Raw genomic sequence first — 27,236 nt, 5'->3', positions numbered from 1 at the left:
GGTGTTATCTCAGCCTCCCGAGCTCCCTGGCTAGTCCAGCACATTCCAAAAGTTTCACTCCTCACCCAAGGGACTCCACTTTCCTTTCCCCATATGGTCATTTAAAAAATGCAGGAAGAGCACGTCAGCAAAGAAATGAGCTCAGAGTTCATGCAATCCAGATATTACCTGTAAAAACAACTAAACATACCTTGAAAATACCCTAAAAATCTGAGCCAGAGTCTCTAATTACAAACAGAAGCAATGTTGAAAAGTGGTACTGCTTCATTGTTTGGGACATTCATTTGTGGCCCAATCAGAATATCTAATCAGTCCTTCCCTCACAGTAGGAAAAGCATATAATATTTGAATAGGTACAAACCAATTTCGACAACCAAAGGCAGAGGCAGCCTGATTATAATGAGAGCATTTCATGCAGCTGCAAAGTCACTGGTATTAAAATGTGAGTCTACATCTAAATAATGTTTTTTGCTTTTTCATTACCCTCTGTCCATATAATGCCTGTGTTATTCATAACTCCAAAATCAAATAATTTTTCATGCTGCTCTAATCTAGCATACTCTGGTGAGTCAGAACATAAGAAGGATGATTAATTCACCCTTAACCATTTCGAATCCCAAATTTGCTGTATGTGGGTGGTGCATATTTCTGAAGGGGAACATTTTTTTATTGTTAATCTTTGAAGAGTTCACATAATCATAACTACACTGAATACCAAAATCCCTTTAAGGCAGATTTGTCCTACTCTGCGAACTAAATGTATGGAAAAGCTGTGTAAGTGCAGTAACCTCTGATTAACCTTGAATATCCCTACCTTCAGCAGCTTTTGAACAGCTAACGAAGCACCTCTGGGAAACAGACTAAAATTTCTTTCTTTTCTTTCCTTCTGTTCAATTGCTGACTACCTGTTCAGGTGATGAAATATGAACAGTAGGCCTCCGCCAAGCTTAAGGACTCCCACTCTTCTCTTTCCTTCAGCATCAACAAATAAAAGTCGACCTTAAAAGCATTTCTGCCTTAGCACATAATTCACTTACATACCATACAGCAGGGAGACAGTTGTGTGACAATTTTGATTTAAAAGTAATATATCGGGTTCAATAAAAGTTACACTGAAAGAACAGCATTTGTGGCATGATGTTGATTGCCAAAACAAATTATTTCAGTGCTATAGATATATAGTGGCTATAGATTTGAACCCCATCTGCTTCCATTCTGAGTGTCTCAAGAAGGTTAAAACACAGGTTGAAATTAACTTTATAATCTCTAGTCCATTGAGCTGAAGTTATAAATCCAAAATAAGTTTTTCAAACAATGGAGAGCAAGTTTTAAGATATTTAACCACATCAACTCTGGGGACCCACCGGTGGGTCCAATATTGCATATGCCTAATTCTCGAAAAATCAAAATAACAGCTGAAGTGGTTAAGGCATGCTTCTGCATATTTCCCCCAACTTGCTCTTCAAATCACTCTGGCTCCTTGGGTGCTTATCCAGACTGCTTCAGAGTTCAGTTGGAACTAACAGGCCATATAAGGTCAACTGCTAGTCTCAGCATCAGAGTAATTGCTTAGAAATTGACCGAGATGAGCTATTTAATATAGTGTAAAAGTAAACAAAATGCACTTCAAGTGGGTTGGCAATTATTCATGAGAACGTCTGGATGCATAATACTGAGCTGGAACAACCTATCTCTCTACAAGTTATTCATGTGGACATATTTGAATCTCTCCCAAGCACTACTGGTGTTGTGTTTGCCTTACCATACAGAAACAATTCAGTGATGACTTAATACAAACTTTGGCAGCTGCAACAATACAGCTTTGGATCCTACATAAAAGACATCAGTAGATAAATCTATTACCCACCTACTCTCACTGAACACCTTACATTATTGACATAGTGTGGAAAAACACAATGAAATGGGATTTCTCTGAGCTGTAGAAGCCCTCAGTACCGTTGAAAAATCGCTGATGCCCATATTTGCACATCTGACACATGAAGTATTCCAACTATGTCCTTCTGTGGCGTAAAAAAGGTGTTAAGGGACAGAAAGTGACCGCCTTCAAAGTTGAGGAAAGTGCTGTGCCCTTCCTGCGAAGATCTGAAGATATGAGCATCTTGTGTTTACGTCATCACCTTGTAGCCCGCAAAGGCCTAAAATCAATCCTACGTGATCAGTCTTCAATACACAGGATGAAAATGTGATGATGTTCCTCGCAGAAATATTTCCTCAAGCTTCAAAAGGGCTGTCATCAAATTTTAGGATTATACAAATCAGATTCAAAGGAATCAAGCCAAGAATAACGTCCCAGTGGAATTTTTTTTTGGGGGGGGGGGGGGGGGGGGGTTACACTGGGACAGCAGTCATTTGGGTATTTGGGAGGAAGCACAGAACACACTATCAGGCCTGGCCTTTCTTGAATTCTTAATCTTTACTTCCTTCCCTCCAGAGAACCACCAGCAGCACCGCTGCTACATCCAAAGCCCCAGCTGCAAATGAACAAGCATGATATAAAGGCAGATATTGGCATGGCCCCAAAGATTTGGGCCCACATACTTCCCAATTTTCAGATTAAAGAGCTCCTGTCTCTGAAGTCGTTCCAGGAGTGAAAGGCTTTTGTTGCTGGGAATAATCCACACATCCTCTCCAACATCCTGGGGGATCGGCATCTCAAAGTGCCCCTCTGCTGGCCCCAAATGTATTTTGTTGATTACTATTTTTTGCTCTGATTTGGGCTTCAAGAAAGGCCTGGAGGACTGTACCATTCCATAAAGAAGGGGCAACTGTCTCTCACATACAGGGCAAAGGAGAGGGAAGATAACTATCCATTTTTCTCACATACAGAGATATTTCTGTCATCCACTGGCAGTTATCACAGGGCTGCTAATAAAACCAAGCTGTAATGAATGGTGAGGCAACTAACATCCTGCAGTCCTATGTTTCACATTAGCTCAAGCAGAAAGGGAGTACATAATTCGGGAAAAGAAAAACAGAGGAGTGACCGCTGTTAAGATGCATGCCCAGTGCTAATTAGAATGTGACATTTTTTCGCTGTGAATGGCTGGAACCAGCCTGGGGCAGTGGGTAATGACCTCATATCCTGTGGAATACTTATTCCTGGACAGGGAGATGGTGAGAAATACGGGAAGATCTGTGGTCACCCTGAGTAAGTCAGCCAAATGACTTGTCTTACTATAGTTTGCTTATCAAAAGCAGTTGTTTCACTGGAACTTGCACAATACTTAAAATTCCATGTCGAATTCAAGAACTGATCTGAAGAAAACATAAAGCTTGGTATACTGTAAACGCAAACAAAACACAGTGCACACACACTTCATTGAGCGTTTCCTGAGTAGTGACCTTCCTGAGCAGTGCAAGGAAAATAAGTTTCACTGCTTTCATTTAAACAGATCCAACAGGTTCTCAACATCCCAAATTACCAAGACTACAAAACAAACAGCATGCTTAGCCAAAAAGAGCATTTAAATCAGTTAATTCACCCTGGAGGGCAATGCCCAAAGGCCAAAAGGGAATAAGTGGGAACAGCTGCCAAGTGCTGGCTTGATATTCAGAGTACTTTATTTATAAAACCGCTGCTTTGCACACTTAATAGGACGGGTTAGTGTTTTAGTTTACTGCTGTTGATGAGAAATTAAAACATATTCATATGCAGTATTAAGCAACAAATAATAAGACGGAGTTTGCCAAAACTGGCAAAAACTATTGTGGTGCAAGTTTTATTATCCTAAAATAATAGAAAAACATGTTTTAAATTAACAATTCAGCCAAAAATTATAATTTAATCATCGTCATTTTGTTGCATATTTGTACAACTTTCCCTAAAACACATAAGGAGAAATCAGAAAAATCAGAAAAATATTTGCAATAATAATATATAATGATGAAAAGAGTACTGCATAACAAAAAGATTCAAAACATTTGGAATTAAGTGTTTGAATTTTTTTTTTTCTACATTTTGTCCTTTATAATGTATAGAAATTTCCGGTCCCAGTAATTGCACAGAAAACAACAGCAACAACAAAAAAGTCCTCCTTTTGCATTCCAAGGATTAAAGTAAGTAATATGAGATTGGTAAATAATGACAATCCCTTATATGGAATTATACCCGGGACAATATTCAAAAGGAATTGCAAATTGTCTGACAAATTTTAAATGGAAACTCAAAGTCCATTTGCATTTTCAATGTCTTATGATTTGTGATTCTGTGTTTTAGGAATAGCAATAGAATTTTACCCTTTTTTCTATTTCACTTTCTTTGTGTACCCTCACAAAATTCAAATGGAATCACAATCCCCTTTGCACTTGCATTTCCAATGTCTTACACAGTCAGCTGTCAGTCAGTCTTGAGGGTAGGGTTTATTGATATTGTTAGTATGCCATACAACTACTGGTCGAAAACAAAACATTGTATTCATTCCTATAAAGAAAATGGGGAATTTGGACATTTTTGCAATAAGAACGTGCCCATTTATTTATTTATTTGTTTGTTTCCTTACATACTACACTTCAAAAAAAGTCAAAAGCACAGAACTGATTTTCAAATGGACTTTGCGTTTCCATTTTAAATTTGGCAGACATGTTACATACACTGAAAAGAAAATCAAAACACAAATGCGAGATTTGCAATTGCGTTTGGATTATGCTTACACAAGTTGAAAACACAATTGCAAATTCAATTTGCAATTCCTTTTGAATCTTTGAATACCCTTAAATAACCAAACAAGAGATAAAATGGATCAGTCCAGCACACATTATTTATGAATGCTGCATGCTACAGATCAAACAACTATTATTATTCCAGAGTCATATTTAAGAGAAATGCAGCATTTACCTGGCCATTCCCAGACTGGAGAACCCTGAGGGAACAATAAGCACATCTAGACGAGAGAATGGATGGACACCAAGAGTTTGAACTCAGTCATCTAAAAAATATGGATTCTTAAAATGCCACTGTCGACACTTACTCTATGCCAGCATTTCCTGCATCTACAGTCCCACGGAAAAATACGTCATATATTTCCGAACCGATATTCGACCTGAATGTGATAAGATAATGTCAGAGCGTCTCTGGATAAGTGAAATGATGCCAGGAAAACACTTCAAGTGTAACAAATGTAGTCCAATTCATAAACATGACTTGTTAAAACCAGTATTTTTAATTAATATAGTTTAAAAGTTAAATTAAATTAAAAGTTAGGCTACGTTTGAATCTGTCTGACGAATTCTTACTGAATTAATTCTTTGAAACGACAGAGCGGCTTCAGCATGGTTATTATGGTAATTTTATATAGGCTAGGCTAGGCTAGGCTACACACAGACATATCTAGAAGCCAAGAATATTATTTAGATATAATTGCTATGGATGTCAGTCCTTTTACTCTATGCCAGCATTTCCATCCTGCACCACTTTTTTAAATCTCCAGTCCCATGAAAAATTGAATGTGATAATATAAAAAGTTGTGAAAGAAAAATAATGCTAATAAACAATTGATAAGTTCTTCACGGGTTGCGGTCATAACATAGCCTACAATTCACGAACAGTTGTGATTCTTTGCAAACTGTTCTGTTCTTTATCATAAACAAACAGAAGTAGTCCGCTTGGACTTCAGCGTGAGATTGATGCTGTCACGCCAGATGTGTGAGAGTTGGCAACCCTGCCATATTCTGACAGCACATAGGAAATCATGAGGGGAAAAAGCCCCTTCCTTCCTGATCTGAAGACTCCAACGGTCTGTGTGAAACCGTAGAGGTTGTACTGCACTGCACTGGGCATATATCTCACGCTGTAGTCTCCAGCAGACAGAAGGCATAGAGACCAACCTTTGTACCAGACAGGATGACGGATGATCCGTATTTGCATATTGTTGGTCTGACTGTGTCAAATTTCTTTAAATCTGGTATAGTTAGGCCTATATCCAACTCTTCCACTTTTGACACTGTCAGGTCACAGCAATCCAGCACCAAGGTGAATTCTTCACTCTCATCACCCCACAAGACACTACTGACAATTTCCTCCACTCAAAAACGTGATGGTTCCTCAGGGGTTATCACCATATTTGGCTCAGGTATGATGGGAGAATTTACGTCCTGCTTAGATGATACCAAAGATATGTTGATTTAGATCCTGGTTCACCCTGTTTGCTGGAACCCACACCAGGCTCCAGAACCAGAACAATACTATGACCTTCCTTTGGATTGAACAGTCAGGTCAAGAGCATAGTGTTGGACGAGCATATGGTTGGTGTTAGCCACAGGGGCAGGTCATCTTTATTAGGATCCAGATCACGGTTACTTTCCATATCTGATGGGGATATTCCATAGGCAGGAACAGATCTTGGGACCAGACTGAAATATCATTAGGAGTAATATATACGGCATGCTATTTGGAAAATAGTTCCGTCTCTCAAAAAATTCCACTTGTTATTGAGTATGCTTCTGGTCCTGAGGAATTTAATAGCCTGTAATTATACATTTTAAAGAAAATATTACTTAAAATAATCTATGTAAGGTAAGTATACAATTTCAGCATTAAGCTGCAATCATAAAATTTAAGATAGACCTCTTAAAAACATAGATATCCTCAGGCCATTGTACATTTTATTATTTGGTACCATCCAAAATAATTACATTAAATAAAAACATTTGAATATATGCAGCAGTTACAATCTCTTTGTTTAACCTTTTGACTGGAATATTTAATTGTATTGAATATTTATATTTTGAACATTTTAAAAGTCTTGCAACAGGATTAGTGCAATTGATAGTTTACACTTTAAAAAAATTTACACTTTTTCATTTACTTTCATGTTGTTCCAAACCTGTTTGGCTTTCTTTCCTTTGTGGAATATAAAAGAAGATAATTTGTAGAATGTAGGTAACAAAACATTAGACAGAATATTCATTTTTGTGTGAACTATCCTTTTAAGTTCACTCTAAATGTGATTAAAAATACATTAACTTCAAACTAACTTTCCCCCAATACCCATACTTAGCTTTTACATTAAAATCTTGATGATTGTTGAAAAAGTTCATATCTATGCCATTTGCTAACTACCCAAATAAATGTGCAATTATACTAAGAACAAGAGTAATATTTGAATATTTCATTGTCTTGTTTCTGAACTGGAATTTGAAGGATATGCTCCCCTCAGACCTTTGAAGCCTACACCTTACGTTCTCTTTCGTGCAAAGGGGAAATTTAATAAGTGACGCTTAAAGTGACAATTTCTATCCACAGGCCCATAATCAGGTGTTAAATCACTCACATTTAGACGCTTCCATCAAACACTGTAAATAACCCTTAAGTTAAATACTACTCTCTGGGTGAAGACTAGGCGATCCACTCATATTCTTTAAAGCATTTGTTCTCCATACTGGAGTAACCCAGCACTGCACAGTTTGAAGATCTTTCCCAGAGCGGTTCAGTTTGTAGTCTTGAAACCTTGAAGGTTTTTGAGCCATGTTTACCATTTGAAATTACTAATGGGTTTTTATAATGTTTGATTTATGAGTAGTATACAGAAGCTACACTACTTGAAGAGACTTCCATGTTTTCTTTTAACCCATATATTAAAAGAATGTGTTGTGCTCAACAGTTGTAGTACGAATAGTAACTTCTAAGCAAGATTTATTAACCATAACTTCTTAATTATAGAAATTTCAAGACGCGAATTTGTGTATTAGGGGAAATGTCAAAACTGTGCAGAGAACTTCAGGACCAGAATCGACGTGGAGTCTGACTCGAATGCAGTCAGAAGGGTTTAAAACTGATCAACACATCATCTTTAATACACTTTAATAAAGCCACTTCAGTTATTTAAGTGAGATTCCAAGTTTCCATTCCCGACTCTTCAGATTTTCTTACAGAAGAACATGCAACTGACATTTAACTGCAATAGTAACAAAGTCATTTTATAAATACTGAGATCTGTTTCACGAACCTGTTCCTGTTCTAACGCTTGAAAAGCTGTTGAAACACCGATCCATGCGATAAACGCCATCACGCAACGACAGGAAGCTGAGCTGGATCTTTTAAGGATTAACCTGTGGCCTGACTGTATATATAGAAAATCAAGAACAATGCCACTGAATTATAGTTTATAATGCAAGAACAGACCTAGATAACACTTTTAAAGTCAACATAATATTTCTCAACACTATATTACGGTACAAGTTATAAAATTGTAGTTTTATTAGGAAGTGCATTAAAGTTTCATTGACAAAAATATTTATATATTTGTGTTTATTTTGAAATTGCAATGAACTATACATTTAATAAATGTTCTTAGCTTTCAGAGCAGTAACGTTTAACATATGTAACAAAGCACTGGAAACAGAAACAATGTATGAGCTTATGTGCAGTTCACTTTAAAAAAAAAACATTTGAAAAGAATAAATCACTTTTTAGAAAAAGAAGGGAAAAAACCCTAAGGAAACTAATTTGACAATTTCCAGTTAAGACAGAGGAGGCAAAAAGTAAACATTTGATGCACTCCTACTCTACACTTTTAACTGATTCTGTTCTTTTTATCTCTGTAAACCTGATTTACTTTTATTCTGGTCACATTTTAATAATGGAATATGCATCTAAGACCTAAATATTCTCCATAAATAAAATAGAACTATATATACACAACTCTCTTATAAATCTTTGCAATTGTAATATACATAGACTAGAACAAATCGAGTAATCATGATTTATGCTATATTAGCTCTATGTAAACATACAAATGAAGAGGTGATCACATTTATACCATTAACTGTCCTCTGTGTCCATTTCTTTTGACACTTTCAGTGGCTTTGAAGTTATATCAGGTTTACTATCTTGAAGCAGTTCATTTAAGGTTGTAGATTTTTTTCCTCACATGTAACATGTCTGTAGGTTAAATTGTATTAGCTAAGAATACAATATGTTGTAACATTCTGTGGAGGATTCGAACCATATACAGAAAACAAGTACAAAAAAAAAGTTCTACATCCCTTAAAATCTATTCCATATATACAGTAATACAGAATATAACAATGATATCTTCTGGGGTTTCAACACTATGCATGAAACTCTGCTCGAGTCATCTAATTATCAGCTGACGGCGCTCGTTTCCTGGCACACTGCAACATCCTTCCCTCGATATCCTCTAGAGACATTCTCTTGACATCATGAATTTTCATCTTGTGTCCGACGGAGGCTGTGCCGTTTGAAGGAATCTCTGTTACAAACACAAGAGCCTAAGCAGTGAATGTTAGATGGTTAGAAAGAAACAGCTCCACAAAAAGAGCTGCAGTGTGCAGTACGAGTGCTCACATCAGCCAAATTCACACTGTCAATGTTAGGAATACTGCCCAGAATATAAAGCAGGATACAGGAGCAGATAAAATAATGCCTGTATAAACAGATAAGCAAAGTCAGTCCCAATGAGATAGCCTTCAGTAAAAGAAAGAAAATTATTAATTAATAGATAATTAATAGATCAATTTCTATTTCTTTTTCTTTTTCAATTTCTCTTATTTACAGAACAGGACTGAAAATTGTATTCTACTGCTGTGTGGATAAAAAACAATGAGAGACACTCCAAAAATGTATAGTTCACCCAAAAAATTTAAATTAAACATTTGCCATTTTTTAAGAACCCTCACGTCTTTCCAAACCCATATCCATCTCCCCATAAATCTTTTCTAATTAGAGATGCACCGGTTGACCGGCCATAAATCGTAACCGGACGGCTTTTGCTTACAATATGCGATTGGCAATCGGCTGGGTTTTTTTTTTTAATTGGATGAATGAAACACTTTGTATCTTTGTTTTATTCGCACCAACATTATTTGATTTTAACATTTTGGAATAATGTATTTATATAGCATACTTTTATTTAGTCTCACTGTTTTTTTTTTTTTAAACCAAATTTAAAAACTAAAACAAATACTGAAGGCTGATTAAGTAATATCTTATTGAATGAGTGTTGATTGTGGTGTTTGGATTGTAGAACTATGCAGTTATTGCCTTTAATTTCACATGGTTACAGTTAATCTTTTCATTTAACCACTTCAGCTGTTATTTTGATTTTTTGAGAATTAGGCATATGCAATATTGGACCCACCGGTGGGTCCCCAGAGTTGATGTGGTTAAGGCCAGTTCTATGTAGTTTCAACCCAATTCAAAAACAAAAGCTAAATGCTGATGTCTGTACCATCTATGTTTGTATTAAATGTAGTCTATTACTGTGCAGTTACTGCCGTTAATTTCACATGGTTACGGTTATTGTTTTCAATAGCCAAAAGCCAGTTTGGCCTATTAAATACCAAATAAACATCTTGTTTATGCACACTTTCCTTCTTTCTTGTTTGTTGCTTGAAGATTTAAAAACAATCGGAAATCGGAATCGGCCATGAAAAATCAATGATCGTGCATCACTATTTCTAATACAAACTCCAAAATATCACTATAAAAGTAGTTATAATAACAGCATCTTCATTTTTGGATGAACTGTTCCCTTAACACTGTTTATGGAAATTCTACTGAACACGAGAGAGGATTTCCATCATTCATTGATTGCAGAGTCAAAGATCAAGTGTAGCACTAGTGGTTGTACCTATTCTCAATGTGAGGTTTGATGATGGGCTTGTAGAGCTCAGGGATCTTTCTCTCCAGCATGGGCCTCAGGTTCTCGCGCAGTTTGTTGTAGTTTTTCTTCATCTCCTGCTGGTACTCCTTCTGATCAGGAGTAATGAGTTGCTTGTTCTTCTCAATGGCCTCTCCACACCTGCAGGTGTGCATTCACAACAGCATCAGCAACACACAAAGCTCGGCAGAACACCAGATGATGATTAATTAGTGTAATTAGCAGCATTTGGAGAGAACTAGTCAAATGAGTTTGTTGAGGATCCTCAATAGTTAGTTTTATCCCTCCAGAAGCTCTCATTCAAAGGCAAAAAGCCGCAAAGGGAACATTGAGGAACATAAAACTGTGCTCTGGATCTTTTTCCTAAATTAATTTTAAATTGTTCTAGATCTTTCAAAATAAATCTTTTGAGAATTAGGAGGCTATAACGTCTTGGCATAAATAACGGTAACTTGGCTAGAGAAGAATTATGGAGAAAAATAAACATATTTTAAATCACAGTAAATATCTGTCTGCATGCTGGCAGCAATCAAAGCCCAGAATCCACATGAACTATTCCGTCTGTAAAAAGCAAAGTTGTATACATCCTGGGAAAACTCACTGTATTCAAAAACTTAATTTATTTCGAGTCTTGGTTTAAACATCATGATGATTATGCAAAACAAATGCAGCTGGGTGACATTAGGATGGGTTTTCTCCGCTTGCGGAAAAGCCCCTCGGGTGTCTTACATCCAAGTATTTCAGCGAACTTTCAAATAAAGAACTTTAAACAAACCAATCACTATAAAATAAAGATGCTTCTATATTTCCTTTGATCCTCTGATGGAAAGCTTGCTTCATTCAAGCACATGTCACTAAAAAAAAAGATTACGTTGATATCTCTTTTCCATTGGAAGCGGCCACTCACCGCATTATGAACTCTTTGAAACACAAACGCAGTTTGTTGTGATGACGGAAGAGCTTGGGGTCTGCTGGGATTTCATTCAAGAAGACCTGGGCCACCTCCAAGGGACCCTGGAGGGATGCACAGAATGAGAAAAGGAAAGAAAAGGCCCCTCCTCTCTCCCACAGTGCCAGCAGAGAAAATGAATGCTTCATCCACTGGAGGCCACAAGGTAAAGTCAACACATAAGGGAAAGATCATGAATAAGTCTTTGTGTGAGTGATGTTACTGTGGAGCCAGGAGTAGAGGCATTGCCATGCTCTTTTTATGTAGTTTCTCCAAAGGGCATTATATTGTCATATAACTGCAGCCATATCGAGAGGACTTGGATATGTTTTAAACTTGATTAGTGTTGTAAACTGTCACTCTGGAGCCTCAGACTTCACAATAAATAGAGAGTTGCTGGGAGCATTAGTATGAATCCCTACAACCCTAAGATTTACAGTGCATAGTCTGTGAATACTTAAGGACAGTATAGAAAAGTAGTGTGCAGTAGAACAGGCATAGCGGATGTCTGGGTAAGTGACGGAGCCAGTTTTAATGTCAAGGGATCAAGGTTTGGTTGGTTAGCACGGGTCTGTTAGCCCCTGCTGGTAGATGCGGTAATTACATCATTTTGGACCCCAAAAACTATCTTTCCTCATTGATTTTAACCTTTTATTTTTAATTTTGTTGAATTATTGTTAAAAAATTGTTACAAAATGTGGGTGTCAGTAAGATTTTTTATGTTTTTGAAAGAAGTCTCATGCTCACTTTGGCTGCATTTATTTTTACAGTAAAAACTGTAATATTGTGGAATATATATATATATATATTTCAGCAGCCGTTACTCCAGTCTTCAGTGTCACATGGTCTTTCAGAAATCATTCTAAGGAAACATTTTGTATTATTATCAATGTTGAAAACAGTTGCATCTCTCATTATTTTTATATATAAGATTTTGTGCCATATTTAATATTTTTGTGTAACTGTAATAAATTTTTTCGTTGATAAATAGAAATGTAAAAAGTAATAGCAGTTATTTGAAATAGAAATATTTTGCAACATTATGCATCTCTTAACTGTCACTTTTGATCAATTTAATGCATCCTTGCCATTTTATTATTTTGTAAAAAAATATATATATCATTTTTTTCCCCCAAATAATTATTCAAATAATGTAAAGATGTTAATATACTATTACTATATAATTCATAGATATTTTACCAGTGCCTAAGTGTTCATTTAGAAGGGCTCAAAATACACATAAAATTAGAATTTTTTTTGTCATTCTCCTTTCACATTTCACAGCTCAGAAGAGTTGCTAGTGAAGGGTACAAGTGTGCATTAATTTCAGACCTGATTGACGGTGGCTGTGACAGATCCCTGCAGAACCATCTGAAGCATCACAGCATCCGGCTTCTCTCTGTGCGTGGCCTCAGCCAGCTCTCTAGTCTTCTTCTGCATGTCCTCAATGGCCACCTCAATAGGAGTGAGGTCAAACTGAACACAGGTAGAGACCGATTGAGTAAGTAGTCATTTAGATGCCTTTATCAAACTACCACTGCAGATGAAGCAGGTATTTTCCCTGGATTGTTATTACTGTACCTCCTCCTTTTGAATGACATTGATCCGTGTCTTGATGTAAGGGAAGGCATGCATGGTGGTTAGGATGGTTTTCCGCTTGTATTGCTCGTTGAGTTCCCCTCGGGGCCGCCCACTCTTTGTGAACGGCGTAGTGTACATGAAGCGGCGAAGGTTGAAGTTCTTCTCAAAGTTGGTGAGGCGGTCTTTCATCTCATAGTCATCAAAGTAAGGCTCCACAAAGGTAATCTGTATGTACGCCTGATGCGAAATAAGAAAATCAACATTACAATTAGGACATGTCAGTGAGACTTAAAGGAAACAAATCGCTGAGGGTAACATTAGTTGAATGAGGCATTTGAGATTTGAGTGCAGAGGCAGTCGACGGCTTTTCAAGCTAATGAGGGTGTCACACAAGTCATACTGAAGAAAGCTTTTGAAGAAAAAAACACACTTGACGAGAAGTACCTTGTTGGGATTCAGCTTCTTCCTGTCTACTGGTGTGGAATCTTTAATCATTTCCAAAAATTCATCTCCAAAACACTGAGTGTAAAAGTTCTGGAAAATTACAAGACAAAGGGACAAATGTGTTAGTCCCGTATAATATCGAAGCTAATTTCAGATCATTATAGCGCTGCCTAAAAGCATCAAAACCTTAAAACTGAAACCTTAAGAAAACCCTTCAAACTTCAAATTCATCTTCATCACAAATGCAGTTCAAAACTTCACAGGGTTCCAGAGAAATTTCACCTCGAGCCGGTGGGATATCTCCGGTAAATGGGTGATTCCTGGCTCTTTGTAGATAAATTCTCGCTCATCCAGGTCTCCAAATTTAGAGCCATAAAATCCCACGCGGAAGTAGGTTCCAAACATCCTCTTGTGACCCTGAAAAAGGAAAAAATAAACATTTAGTTAAAAGGCGGCAGTTGCTACATAATGATGCATGATTTCAGGTTCAAGTTTTTTTAATGAAATGACTTCACAAAGTAAAAAATATATTTGGAAGATGTAAATAAATATGAAAAGAAAAACTTTCTACTTCAAAATGCCATGTTTAACTCAATGTGTTACTTGCTGATGCTTTGTAATTATTTGTGAAAGTTACTAGCAGTTTTCCACACCATTATTTTTTCAGCACACTACCTTATTTAGCTGTGGTGTGACAAAAAATGTTAAAATTACAAATATTCTACATAGTGTCTAAATTAATGCTCATCAATTAGTGCTAATATTAGTGTTCATAAAACTTAATGTATAATATCTATTAAAAAAAAAAAAAGCAAAATGCTGTTTAACATCGTTTTATGTGAAGTAGAGCATGTCACAGCACATTAACTTCCCTATTTCTATCCAGCTGCCCACATGCATATAGATTATGATCACATTATGCAGCTTCATCCTGCCTGGCAGAGGCATGTAGGAGGACATGTCATTTGTATGCTTTACCTTTTGAATGATGTTCTCAAAAGCCCTTTGCAGCTTGTCATGTGTGGATGCAAGCTTCCGGAAATCTCTGTGGGCCTCCTGTATAGGCACGATTACCTTGTACACCTCATTAACCGCCTCGTACAACCCGCCCTGTAAGCGAACAATGAACAGCAATATATTGTATATTTTATATATGGCTACATTACTTTCTTTTTAAAATAAAAATATATTATTATTATTTTTAATGATTAGAAAATATAATATTGCATTATAACAATTTAATTATAAATATATATATATATATATATATATATATATATATATATATATATATATATATATATATATATATATATATATATATATATATTTAAGTTGTATTTTTTTATAATAAAAATAAATAATAGTCAATATTATTACTATTATTATTGATTTTTCTTTTTCTTTTAAATTCGTCTTCTTATTAAAAAATAGTTTATATAATGAAGAATTGGAAGCATCATGCTACAGAAAGATATTAAGTAGCATTAAAGAAGGTTGGCTGCTTATTTGCATGTCGTTGGCACATTGTTCCACGGATAACTCACATTGCTGAATAGCTCAGCAGCCTGTTCCAGAAGCCCAACTAGGCCATTTTCTGTGAAGTAACGTCCCGAGCAAACCCCATCCTCGTCTGGAGACAATATGTCATCTGAGACTGCAGACTCCTCCAGCACGTTAGGAGATATGTTCTGGTGGAGGGAGATGATTATTTACCACAGTAAGACAAGGATCTCATTTACACTGAACCGCGTGTGAGGGGTCGAAGAGCAGCCGAGACATAATTCACACCTACTGTTGTTTTTTCAGAGCCGATTCAAGCGTTTCCTAATCATGCTAATAACTCACTTGAAAGGTGACGCTGCCCACAGGCAAGTATTTGTGATCCTCCAGCATGCTGAGATATTCAGCCACCAGGGCTGCAGCATGAACCAGACACATGGCTGACTCTGTAAAGCACTTCCTGCTGTTGTGCTTCTCTGCCATGTTTTGGAGCCAGGTTAGACGCAGGTCCGGAGATGTCTGGTAACCCTTTGCGATCCTGAAGCCAAAGCAAACCACAGGTTAATGGAAATTAGACTTGTGTTGGTATTCGGTAATGCGATATATCACGGTAATGAATATGCACAATATTGTTATCGTGGGCACTTCTAAATACCGTGAATAATTATACATCACAAATTATTCAGAATTTCGAATGCATTTTAAGAATACTATTCCCATCAACTGGTCAAAATGCACAACACAGCTGTATGCTGCTTGAAAGGGCGCATGCGCTCTGATGTAAACAAGCACGCAAGAGAAGCACATGGAGGAACACATGAGAGACACGCTGAATGAAAGCACATTCACTCTCTGACAGCAGATGGCGCTAAACTGCAGAAACTGCAGTCCTTACCCTTGAAACACCACAAATAAACCAGCTGCCCTACTTTCTAAAACATATTTAATAATTTTAAATAACCAATCAGATTTGTGTATTTGCTATGCTGTTCATCACAGTGCCAAATACTTAAGTATTAAGTCTTAATAGGCTATTTTAATCTAGACTACAACATGACATAGAAATTGTTTGAAAGTGTTTTGATTTTTTTTATTGTTAATTTACATTTTACATTAGGGCTTCATTTTTAACATTAGTTAATTCATTAGTTAACATAAACTGCCAATGAAAAATTCTTCTGAACATTCATTCATCTTAGGTATTCCAATATTTAATAACACGTTGATAAAATCTAAAGTTGCAACTGTATTATTTTTTATGAGCTAACATGAACTAAAACTTTTATTTTTTGTCAGATTAATAACTTCTGTAGCAAATGTAGCTATTGCTCATTGTGAATGTTAATGGTGAACTAAAGATATCTTATTGTAAAGTGATACCTATGGGTCTTTATAGTTCTTTTGCACTTCAATCAGTGCAAAACTTAACTTTATATATATTTTCTGTATTGCTTTATTGTATTTAAATGTTCAGTTATTTTTGTTATAAAAAAAAGTTTTTAACCTGTTATATTGTATTATGAGCACTTTTTTTAATTCAATACCGTGATAATACCGTTTACCGTGATAAAAGCATGAGCAATTAATCGCAACAGGAAAATTTGATACCGGCATATCCCTAATAGAACTCTGTTTCTAATATCAAAGCATATGTGGACTTATTCGCTCAAGTTATTACACATGAGGCACACTGCAGGGTTCAGATGTGCCACTCTGTTACCATGGTAAGTGCAAAAACAGTAGACAAACAGTAGAAACCACAGCAAAAATGGAAAGCAGAGGAGAAAACCACAGGCCTGGAATCCCAAATGCAGATGCAGACTCTGTTTTAGCTGCAGGACAATATGTCTGTACCTATACATGAGGTCCATGAGCATCTCAGGATCTTTCTGGAACTCCTTCATCTTGACGGTGTCTGAGAGGATGCTATTTAGATTCCTCAAGAGTTCATCCACCTGTGGAGACAGAAACCATTAAGGTAATTCGTTAAGACAGATGTTTAGCATGCTTATTGATTGGGCTGGATCTCTACAGGTCTAACTTTAGGCTGAAGTGTTACCTGTGAGGGCAGCTGTGTAGATTGCATTTCCGTGTCTTCTTCCGCATACGCCAGGATAGTTCTGAAGGAGCGGCGTAGGTGCTCCTCGTGGATGTCTGAAGACTTGCCCACCAATGAAGCCAAAGACATTGTCACCTGCATCTTGACTCTGGAGAAATTCTGCAAGGACAAACAAGGTGTCAAAGTTTGGCTTCCCCTGACTAATGCCATGTTCTAGTATATACATTAGCACCATATGGACCACTTTTACTGTTTTTATGTCCTGTTTTGGCATTTCTGGAGCTAAAACAAGCAGCATGAACACTGGGTCCACATGATCATAAGCTTTTTTTGGGTGAACTATCCCTTCAATTTCAAGTCTTCCTCCAAAGTTTGAATGTTCAAAGCTTCATGACAACAGAGGTCTGATTACTGTAGAAAAGAGGTCTGATTTCCCATGTAGAAAACAGCCATTCCCCTAGCAGTTCCTGTCAACCAGAGTCATGTCATTTATCTGGGTTGGCCCTGCTGAGGTTATTGAAGGTTACATTGTCCGAAACTGGGGTTAGGCTGTAATTGGAAACGCCACACTGCCAGGCGCGGTCGGCCATTGCGGTCATAGTCTCAGATCACTGATTCCACGGGAGGCTTGAGCCAGAGGCTGAAAATGCTCCATCCATCTTGCTTAGCATCAGGAAACTGCTAAATGATCCCCCATTAACCCCTGTAGAATTGCCAATGGATCATTTCAATGGCACCATTATGTTAAATTGAGCGTATGTGCGAAGCATCTCTGGACGTCGCCAATCTCGCATCTAGGTCAGTTTCGCCAAGAAGAACGTCTCGACATCGACACCGCTGAGAAGATTAATTCTGAATTTGTGCTGAAGCCTGACTTCACCGTTTTCACCATTTAATCTAATGTGAGAAACAGCCTTAGGAAGCATACAAACACAAAGCGTAGACTAGAGGGGTAAAAGACGGCCTGCCGGCTAAAACAAATCAACATGACTTATTCAAGGTTACACTAAAGACTGTTGCTGGAAGCTTTTACAAACCAAGCAAGCAAACAAACAGACAGACAGAAAGAGAGAGAAATCCATCCTTTGCCCATTAAAGATGAATGAGATGGCAAACAGCACGGCCATCTGGTAGGGGAGGGCTGAGGGGGCTGAGAATTTGAGTAAACAGAGGAAATACTCCAGCCATCAGCCTGGTGCACACAGAGGGACAGCCGGCGAGCAGCGACAGGCTCATGTTATCAGGCGACAGACAGACAAAGAGAAGAATAACCGTATAGAGGGCATTGTCAATGTTACGTCTGCATCATCTTATCACAGAAAAGACATTCAGGTGGAAGGGTTTTCATTCGTTTAGCAATAAAGGTTGAGTGATATGGTGTCTTACACTAGCAGAGCTGTAGCTGTATCTCATGATCAGGTAGAGTGTAGCACAAGCCTGACTCCTGTTGCTGTCCACACAGCTGCTGCAGTAATGAAGAACCTTCTGACACAGGTCTGCACACTGCTCGGCCTCCTCCTCAAACAACAGCTCACCAAACTGAAAAATAGGATCGTATCTGTCATATATTCAAGATATATTCAGATATTACATGATTACAAAAAAGGGAAGACTGGGGTTGGTTGGCACGGTTTTCATTCCTTGTTAAATATCTCTTTAGGTGCAAATGAATTTAAGCTTAGGCTATGCTAAACAGACATTCAATAATCACATTTTGTTAATTCGTGACTACATTAATAACATTAATTATTCTTATACTACAGTCTGTGTCAACCATTCACACTCACACTATTTTCATGAATGATGTCAGCCAGGTGGCATAATTTATCACAGTCTTTTAAAACTACAAAAAAAAAAAAACTATAATAATAACTGGTTGCTGGATATGACCTCATTTTTAAGTCTCTATATAACTTCGTTTAGCATATTAGCTGGGGGGTACATTTTTATTTTGACAGAAAATTTGACATGTTTTTGCCTCAACATTTAAATGATTTTTCTTTTCTTTTTTTCTGAGAGAATCCAATAATGAACCAGAAATTTACCATGTAGACAACAAAACCCAATCTAGCCTACAGCTATATGATTTAGAATGAGCTACACTAAAATAAACCACAGGAAAAACCTTTTATATGGCTATCAATAAAAACAAATTGAATTTCAGCATATATTTGCACCTTTTTGTACCGTTAGCCAAAAACGAATGCGCACGGCACACACACGGTCAGTACCTTAACTATGAGAGCCCGTAGGGTGCTGAAACAGTGTGACAGGAAGGTGGTGCTCTGATTACAGGTGAGAGAGTGCAGCAGAACCTTCAACACTCCACCAACCACATTATCCTTACAGTCCGCCAGAGGAACTGCCTGGAAGTAGAACACAAAGAAAAAACATTATTTCATCCTAAAATGTTGAAATATTTTTGGGTCCACTGTAAGAGTTGTGTGTTACCTGTACGATCATCTCCAGCAGGTCAAGGACTATGAGGTTGGTCTCAGTCGCCAGGTTACCACTGATTATGGCCTCCTGATCCAGCTCTGCTTTGGATCTGAGGAAACAACAATAACAAGTCATTAGGCTGTAGATTAGGGCCATGGAGAACTAGAACCAACAATAAATGAGAAGTGCCACAGGTTAAAGGGATGTGAACCATGAAATGATGGTACTATTTTACGCTCACTTGTCCTGCCTGTCGTTTGTCTGGCGCCACTGTGTAAGGTCTTTCCTCCAGCGTAGGTTCTCTCTCAGACCCAGCGTCCGGTCGTTACCTTGCACAACACACCAAGACGGGACATATTTAGAAAATATCTAAACAAAGGAAGTCTGCAGACTGTAAACATGTCAAATTAGACAGCATTCAAAATTATTTTAGTGCATTGTGGAAAACAAATAATATATTATTCATTGCGCCAACAGTAACTGTCCCCTCTACAGTTAAAGGAATAGTTATGTTATTATTTATTCATCTGCATGTGGTTTCAGAAATCTGTATGATACGCTTTATTCTGTATTGAACAAAAGGTAACTTGTTTTAAATATCCTGTAATCATCCTTTTCAGAACACCACCACTGATAAATATACATATATATATATAAATATACATATATATATATATCCATTTTATATGAATTTATTTAAAATAATATATTTTGGAATAAATACACTTTTTAATGTGATTGTTTTGTGAATCCTATTGACAAATAATCTTTTTATAACCTACTTATTGTTTTCCATGAAAGAAAGAAAGTCACACAGTTCAGAGCAACACAAAAGTGAGTAAATGATGACAGAATTTCCGTTTTCAGGTGAACTATTCCTTTAAATGCTAAGATAGAAAGTAAAACATGAGATGCAGCTTACCTCCCACCCTTTTCATCATTTGTCCTCTGGCTCCGATTCCTCCCAACAGAGCCTCCTCCAGACGCGCCTTAGCCTGCTGAGACTTCTGGAGGGCCTGGGTGCTCACCTTATCAGAACTCTGCTTCCCCTACACACACACACACACACTACGTGAAAATATCCTAATGACATCAAAAAGACCATCCAGCAGATGTCTTCCTGTCCAAATCAAACTACATCCTGACACTGTGACTCCAAGCACTTCTTGAGGTCACTGAATGATGCTGCAGTGACTCAAGTGTTTTTACCCTGTACTCAAAGCAGGAGACGCAGATGGTGAGGAGTTCCAGCAGACGGCTCAGCTGAGATGAAGGCATGTCCACAGTCCAGCGCTGGACCAGACTCTGGTCTGCATTCTTGATAATCCACAGGAAACACATGAGCAGATTGCGACTGGTCTCTGCTGTCAACATGTTGGTAGTTTTCCCCGCCTGGACAAAAAGACAAAGAATGTTCAAATGAGAATTACTGTTTCTTTTGCAATATGTCAGATAAATAGAAATATCCATGCACAGGGCTCTCTGGAATACTTAATTATGATTGGTCAGTTACAGGTATGCTAAACTGTGTACTCTCATATCACTCCCAGTGTTGTTTTTTGTTTAATTACCAAAGTAATAAAAATATAGCTGAAATCAAAATAAACTGAAGCTGAATATAGAAACTAAAAATATAAAAAATTAAATAATAGTAATAATGACAAAAGCACATTTACTCGAATTATATAAAATAAACAATTACTTTACAAACAATATTTTGAAATGATAATATAGAAATAATACAAATATATTTATATATATATATATATATATATATAATTAAAATTATATCAATATTTATTTTCCATTTATGTATCAAATAAATTAAAGTAAAAGTAAATACATAACATAATTCATACCACAGAGGCCATAGAGACCAGTGCATTTCTCGCTAAAGTGTTGAAAGGATTTCCAGCGATTGCCATGGCAACAGATTGATTGATGGGGGTGATGCTGTCAGGATCTTCCTCAGGCCCACCAGACTTGCCTTTACCGCCACGCGAGTCAGATACTGTGTAGATAACATTTACTCACACATATAAAACACAGATCTGAAAAGCATGATCCCTTTTCAAACTACCATCATGCACCACAAGAGAGCCATGATACAGCACTTGAACCCACTGGCTAAAATCAAATATCAAGTCTAACTGAGATTAACAGTGTGACTTGTGTAAGGCAGTACCTGTGAAGTCAAGGTAATTGATCGAGTCAATGATGATGCCCACTAGAGGGAGGTAGAGAGACGCAATCTTAGCCTTGACCTCTGGCCTCGAGCAGCGCTGGTCCAGATCATGAGCGCACAGTAAGCTGTATGTGGCACTGATGGCCTTTTGTTGTACTCTCCCCCTGCGTATACACACATTCATTAATAACATTTGGTAAGTGAACTCTTAAAAAAATGTACTAAACGTGGCACACGTTTAATGTGACCGACCCCTCTGACTCCATGTCCAATGCAGTGCTGAGCTCGGTCAGCAGCAGTCCGGTCAAGTAATGCCGCTGCTTAAAGTCTGGCGACAGATCAAACATGGCTGCGATCTTATTGTCCTGGAAACTGCAGGAGCTGGAGGTCTGGTGACAGGGACAAAGATTTTGTCTAGATACTCATTGTTTCCAAATACTGCGAGTATTAGACGAGACGTAACGGACACAACACAGCAGAATGATGTTTCTGCACTGACCAGTGAGGAGGTGGAGGGTGATGGGGAGGCGGGGGCAGACGCAGGGCTGCTGAAGAACAGGCTGAGATTCAGGTAGTGCTCATGACTGCACAGGACCCTCAAAAACTCCAACCTCATACTGATCAAAGTCGACATGTTCACACTCTTCGCTGCCATCTGAGAGAGAGAGAGAGAGAGAGAGAGAGAGAGAGAGAGAGAGAGAGAGAGAGAGAATTTAATAATATTTTTACTTCTGTCTGAGCCAAGGTGCAGTAGTTTATGCACATGTTCTTAATATGGCACTCATGCAGATGGGGCAGGTTTTTACTCTTAGCCTGTTCATCTGTTTATTATAACTAAATAAATAAATGTACTGAATTGTTAATTGGTTAGTTAAATAGTAAAAATATGAATTAGTGGTGCTCTGGCTTGCAATATATCTTGATCCCATTGCTTCTCTCTCTTCTAACAATTTCCTGTTCTGTTTCCTGTATCTGTGTAGCATGTATAAATAAATAAACTAAATATATAAAATAAAAACATATTATTTAGTGTTGTAGGGACATGATAAGATTCACCCCTTTCACCTAATATTTCTCTAGCAGAGCACCAAAATATATTTACATTTATTTATTTATAAATAATATTTTAATGGTAGCATTATTAGAACACATGATAGGTTAAAATTGATAGCCTGAATGCACTGTAAGTCGCTTTGGATAAAAGCGTCTGCTAAATGCATAAATTTAAAATTTAATTATTGTTGGATTTTTTGACTCCAGGTTATAGAATCATTATTATTATTATTATTATAATATATTTTTTACTTTTTTTTTACGCAAATACCCATCAGATTTTCTACAAATTAGTTAATAAAATATTATATTGTTTTGTTCATTCATATTTTTGTTTCATATAAATAGATTTTCTGTATTCACTCTGAAATATTACTCGGCTTTACTTCAAAAATCATGCCTGAAAGGTTCACGCTGGAGAAGCTTTTGATGTCCACTGAACCGATTATTTGCGATTTCTTTCTAGTATTAAAAGAATCATAAGTAGATGAGATGAGCTGCAGGACCTGGTTGCAGTAATTCTTCACCAGCTGAAACACAAATCCTCGGTCCATCAGAGACATCAGGTCATACAGGAAGAAAGCAAGGCTGATGTTAACCTTCTCTGCCTGCTCCAGTTCCTAAAGTGAAAGAAACACACACATCTCTTCTCCTCAGCACTGACAAATAACATTCCTCCAGAGGATCGAACCTCTTGTACGTCTCATGTGCTCCATGTTTACAGAATTACCAAAAAGTTCATGGATTAGATTATGATCTGTTCAGATGGATTCAATAACCTTTTGTTGTTTTACTAAAATGTTTCCAATCTCAGCAGTCACCACGTTGACAATAGTGGTGATGTCATCTTTGAAACGATCCGAAAATCTATTCCTACGAGGGACTGCCTTCTTGTCCAGCTGAGACACATGCTGACTCATGCTCTTCACCTGGAGTGAGGATGTTCAGACAATGAGAATTAGAAAAAAAGCTCATAAACAACATCTACAGAACATCTTACATGTGAAACTTCAAGGACAGTCAAAGCTGGTTTGCTCAGCAACATGAATGCATTCCAACTTACAAGAAGTTCAAAGAAGAACCAGGCGTATTTGTAGACGTACTCTCTGCAGACTCCAGTGCTGACCACCATCTGAAGAGCCAGCTCCTCATAAAACAGCTACAAAGGCAGAGGGATTGTCTTATTAAAGGGGAGGTCTGATGCCATTTCATGCATTCTGACTTATTTACAATCTGGGAAAGAGTTGGTTCCTCATGCTCCTATGAGTATTTGACGGAGTATTTCTGTGCCAAACACACTCCTTCAGGGTGTGTGTAAGTTTTGGAAAGTTTTTTCGAGTATGGCTCTTCATGACATCATAAAGGGCAGAATTCCTTGTATGGGCATGTGAGCAATCAGAGCGAGAGCAAGAGATGCCCATCAACGTGCTTCAGTCAGGTTAAGAAAGTTGTCGGCAGTGATGCAGAGGACTTGCTCAAGGATGCGTAATTTTTTTTTTAGACCATAAAATCTACAGTCACCAAAGAAGGGTGTTTTTGGTTGTGAAGGAAGGATGATCTTGCTCAGCTTCCCAAAGAATTCAGCATTAAGCAGTTTGATTTTCCGGGTCAGCAACGGAGTTGTGCAAGTGTGTTTGTACTCAGCATTTTGGTGATGAATGTTCTATAAACAAATTAATCAAATTTAAATCAATAAAGGTTTTGTTCCTGTTTTATTTACAGTATGTCAATGTCACAGCTTGCAGACAAATCGCTACTCAAGCTTCACATGCTCGCAACTTTTTAGCTCCACCCATGACACACCTCCGAGAGCTCAACTGTTTTCAGGGAGAGGTGTAAAGATGTATCTTTCTCTTATAAATCTTTTAAAACTAAAGACTCTGCAGATATCTGGGACTTCCTCTGAATGAACTGGCTCTTGAGTATTACCAAATAATTTGATCATGCCCAAGTTTTTAATGACAGTTGACTGTGTGTTAATGTGTGAACTGTGTTCATGACTAATAAAAAAAAAAAAAAAAAAAAATATGTATTTTACAATAATGGCCCGTTTTTGTGCGATTGTGTTGTGTAAATGTCGGGGTAGGCCTGGTGTTCTGTTATAGTATATGTGTGTAATTCCTTTTCTTAATGTTTGAAAACAATAAAAAAAGTATATAAACAAAATATTGCAATACAATACTACTCTAGAGGTACTCAAGATTAACATAAGATTAACTGAAACTGTGTGTGTTATGTCCCTTTTAAGAAACACAACCTCTGCTGGAATGACAGACAGGTAACGAAGTGGCAAGTCAACCTTTCTGTTCGTGGGCCGTGTGCTTCCCGTGGAGCTTTGTGAAGCATTGGAGGTGTTTCCAGCTGCTGTCATGCGACTGCCAGGAAGATTTAAACCCTGGTGGAAACCAAAAATGTGGGAAAAATAAGAAAAAATGCTAAGTGTGTGTATGTGCATATAAAAAGAATGTGCACCCTTCCAAAAGAGAATACTTTTTAAAATTTGAATTTTTAAGGAATTGTGTTTTTATTGATCACTAAAACTATTAAATATTATGATTTTCATTCATTAAAAAAAATGAGTTGCCCCTCCTACCATGAATTTTGTTCAACCCAAGAATGATATTGCATTTGTCAATTCAATAATCGAAAAAGCTTAAATAAATATTATAATTAATATAAATTAGATGGAAAACCCTAAAAAAAAATTTGAAATGTTGCAACAAACTGAAATAAGTGTAAATAAGAAAAATGTAAAAATAAGTGTAAGTTAAAGTACTAAAATGACTATAAATAGATATATTTTAGTATAATATAAAACAATATAATATGATAGAATTCTTAAATATTTAATAAATGACATACATTTCATTAAATTGTAATTCTGTATATTTCTCTTCCTATCATTCTATTTTAACATTCTGTGGCCTTACAAATTTCAATTCAAACTCATGAATTTTGTCCAGGCCATGTATAACGTTGCATTTGTGTGTATGTACCTTTCCTAGAATGTTCGTGACCTCTGTGTCCTCTGGGCTCTGCGGTGCTGGTATATCAGGGTTGCTGCTGGAACGAATCCGTGACTGGAGCAGCATGAAGCCGACCGTGGTAGCCGTGGCGCGAGTCAGAGTGCTGTATCGGCTCTCTGGGTGAGCCATCAGACCTCCTGTGCCTGGTGAACACAAGTAAGCCCTGGCTCAGTGTCCCAAAGCCACTAAAACTAAAAGTAATTACATCATTGGTGGTTAGGATGATGTCACAACCCTACTGTACCTGTGGTGTAGATTTCATATTGAGTGTCTGGCAAGCGGAACACAAAGTACAGGTATGTTGCTAGGAGACAGTTTCTGCCCTGATGGTCCTTTGCCAGCTCCTGACTGTTGTGAAGACTGTTGACAACCGACACCACTGACTCAAATGCAATCTGGGCCAGATTTGCTGCAAAGAACAAGATTAAAACTCTGTAAAACCAGCTGACAATCCTGAACAAGTATACTAGCCTACGCAGTATGCAAAAATCCGCATGACGTGCAAATGTATGCTAAAAACATGACTTTCTGTCTTTCAAGTGAGTGTAACACAAAAGCTAAAGCTCTTCCTGTATGAAACGCACCGGTCTGTCCAGCAATGACCATGGGCTGCATGATGAGACGGAAGAGCTTGTCGAGGACCTGATGGAGGAAAAGCACCAGCGGCTCCAAGCCGGAGGACGACAGAGAGATGATGCTGAGCTTCAGCTCATGCTCAAACATGTTTTCAGAAATTTTCTCATCTCCCACTCGGATAGGGAACATGGTCTTGCCCTCCAGGGGGTGACACAGGGTAAAGAAACGCTCCAAGTGACTATCCTGTGATTGAATAAAAAGAATTGGCAACAGCCATTTCATTTAATGAACATTTGGAAATAAACATTTCATTACGTAACACTGCATAATATTATGCAATGTTTAAAATGTTACCTATAGAAGCTGATATTTAATTTACTTCACAATAAATTTCAAATAATAATATAATACAATTTAATACAACAGTGTTAAGTAAATAATGAAATAACTTCAATTAAAATAAATAATTAAAAATATATATTCATACTTTTTTTTTTATACTTTTATTTTTTTATTTCCAGTGATCATTTTAATTTTAGCAATTGATTGCCCTTAGCTTGTTGAGCTTTTGATAATTTTGTGTTTTTAATCATTTTTCTTTTGCTTTTTTTTAATATTTATAATTATTTATATATAATTTATTTTTCTTTTAGTTTTAGTAATATTAGTACTTAAACTTTGGCCAGTTTGTCAACGCAACATTGCAAAATTTCTTTTTTTTTTTAAGTTTAAGTTCATAAGTTAGTTTCATATAATAATTCAGTACATTCTTCTGCCAGCC

The 27,236-nt window shown here is 37.1% G+C and overlaps 1 protein-coding gene and 1 pseudogene across 4 annotated transcripts in view; both read right to left on the bottom strand.

Moving 5' to 3' along the window:
- The window catches only part of LOC132114929 (aminopeptidase O-like), a 77,732-nt pseudogene extending 71,409 nt beyond the window's left edge, over positions 1–6,323 (bottom strand).
- Positions 6,324–8,522: 2,199 nt separating this feature from the next.
- The window catches only part of LOC132114474 (dedicator of cytokinesis protein 8-like), a 45,192-nt gene continuing 26,478 nt past the window's right edge, over positions 8,523–27,236 (bottom strand). For 2 of the 4 annotated variants that reach the window (XM_059522610.1, XM_059522613.1), the window contains 29 exons: positions 26,464–26,698; positions 26,124–26,288; positions 25,850–26,022; positions 25,153–25,248; positions 23,917–24,012; positions 23,633–23,782; positions 23,360–23,473; positions 22,300–22,455; positions 22,053–22,189; positions 21,801–21,964; positions 21,475–21,626; positions 20,825–21,007; positions 20,538–20,664; positions 19,857–19,944; positions 19,628–19,724; positions 19,408–19,542; positions 18,563–18,715; positions 17,177–17,335; positions 16,972–17,072; positions 15,463–15,655; positions 15,162–15,305; positions 14,593–14,724; positions 13,897–14,031; positions 13,615–13,704; positions 13,171–13,407; positions 12,922–13,065; positions 11,548–11,654; positions 10,611–10,781; positions 8,523–9,230 (listed from right to left, as the gene is read on the bottom strand). In XM_059522610.1, coding sequence (XP_059378593.1) covers positions 9,179–9,230; positions 10,611–10,781; positions 11,548–11,654; positions 12,922–13,065; positions 13,171–13,407; positions 13,615–13,704; positions 13,897–14,031; positions 14,593–14,724; positions 15,162–15,305; positions 15,463–15,655; positions 16,972–17,072; positions 17,177–17,335; positions 18,563–18,715; positions 19,408–19,542; positions 19,628–19,724; positions 19,857–19,944; positions 20,538–20,664; positions 20,825–21,007; positions 21,475–21,626; positions 21,801–21,964; positions 22,053–22,189; positions 22,300–22,455; positions 23,360–23,473; positions 23,633–23,782; positions 23,917–24,012; positions 25,153–25,248; positions 25,850–26,022; positions 26,124–26,288; positions 26,464–26,698 — 4,086 coding nt within the window. In that variant the 3' untranslated portion in view covers positions 8,523–9,178. Of the gene's footprint in view, positions 9,250–10,610; positions 10,782–11,547; positions 11,655–12,921; positions 13,066–13,170; positions 13,408–13,614; positions 13,705–13,896; positions 14,032–14,592; positions 14,725–15,161; positions 15,306–15,462; positions 15,656–16,971; positions 17,073–17,176; positions 17,336–18,562; positions 18,716–19,407; positions 19,543–19,627; positions 19,725–19,856; positions 19,945–20,537; positions 20,665–20,824; positions 21,008–21,474; positions 21,627–21,800; positions 21,965–22,052; positions 22,190–22,299; positions 22,456–23,359; positions 23,474–23,632; positions 23,783–23,916; positions 24,013–25,152; positions 25,249–25,849; positions 26,023–26,123; positions 26,289–26,463; positions 26,699–27,236 lie in introns of all 4 variants that reach the window. The other 2 variants (XM_059522611.1, XM_059522612.1) reach the window with 2 other exon arrangements.

Source organism: Carassius carassius, chromosome 34, assembly GCF_963082965.1.
Source record: "Carassius carassius chromosome 34, fCarCar2.1, whole genome shotgun sequence".
Lineage (NCBI taxonomy): Eukaryota > Metazoa > Chordata > Actinopteri > Cypriniformes > Cyprinidae > Carassius > Carassius carassius.
This window is presented reverse-complemented; position numbering and strand designations above follow the sequence as displayed.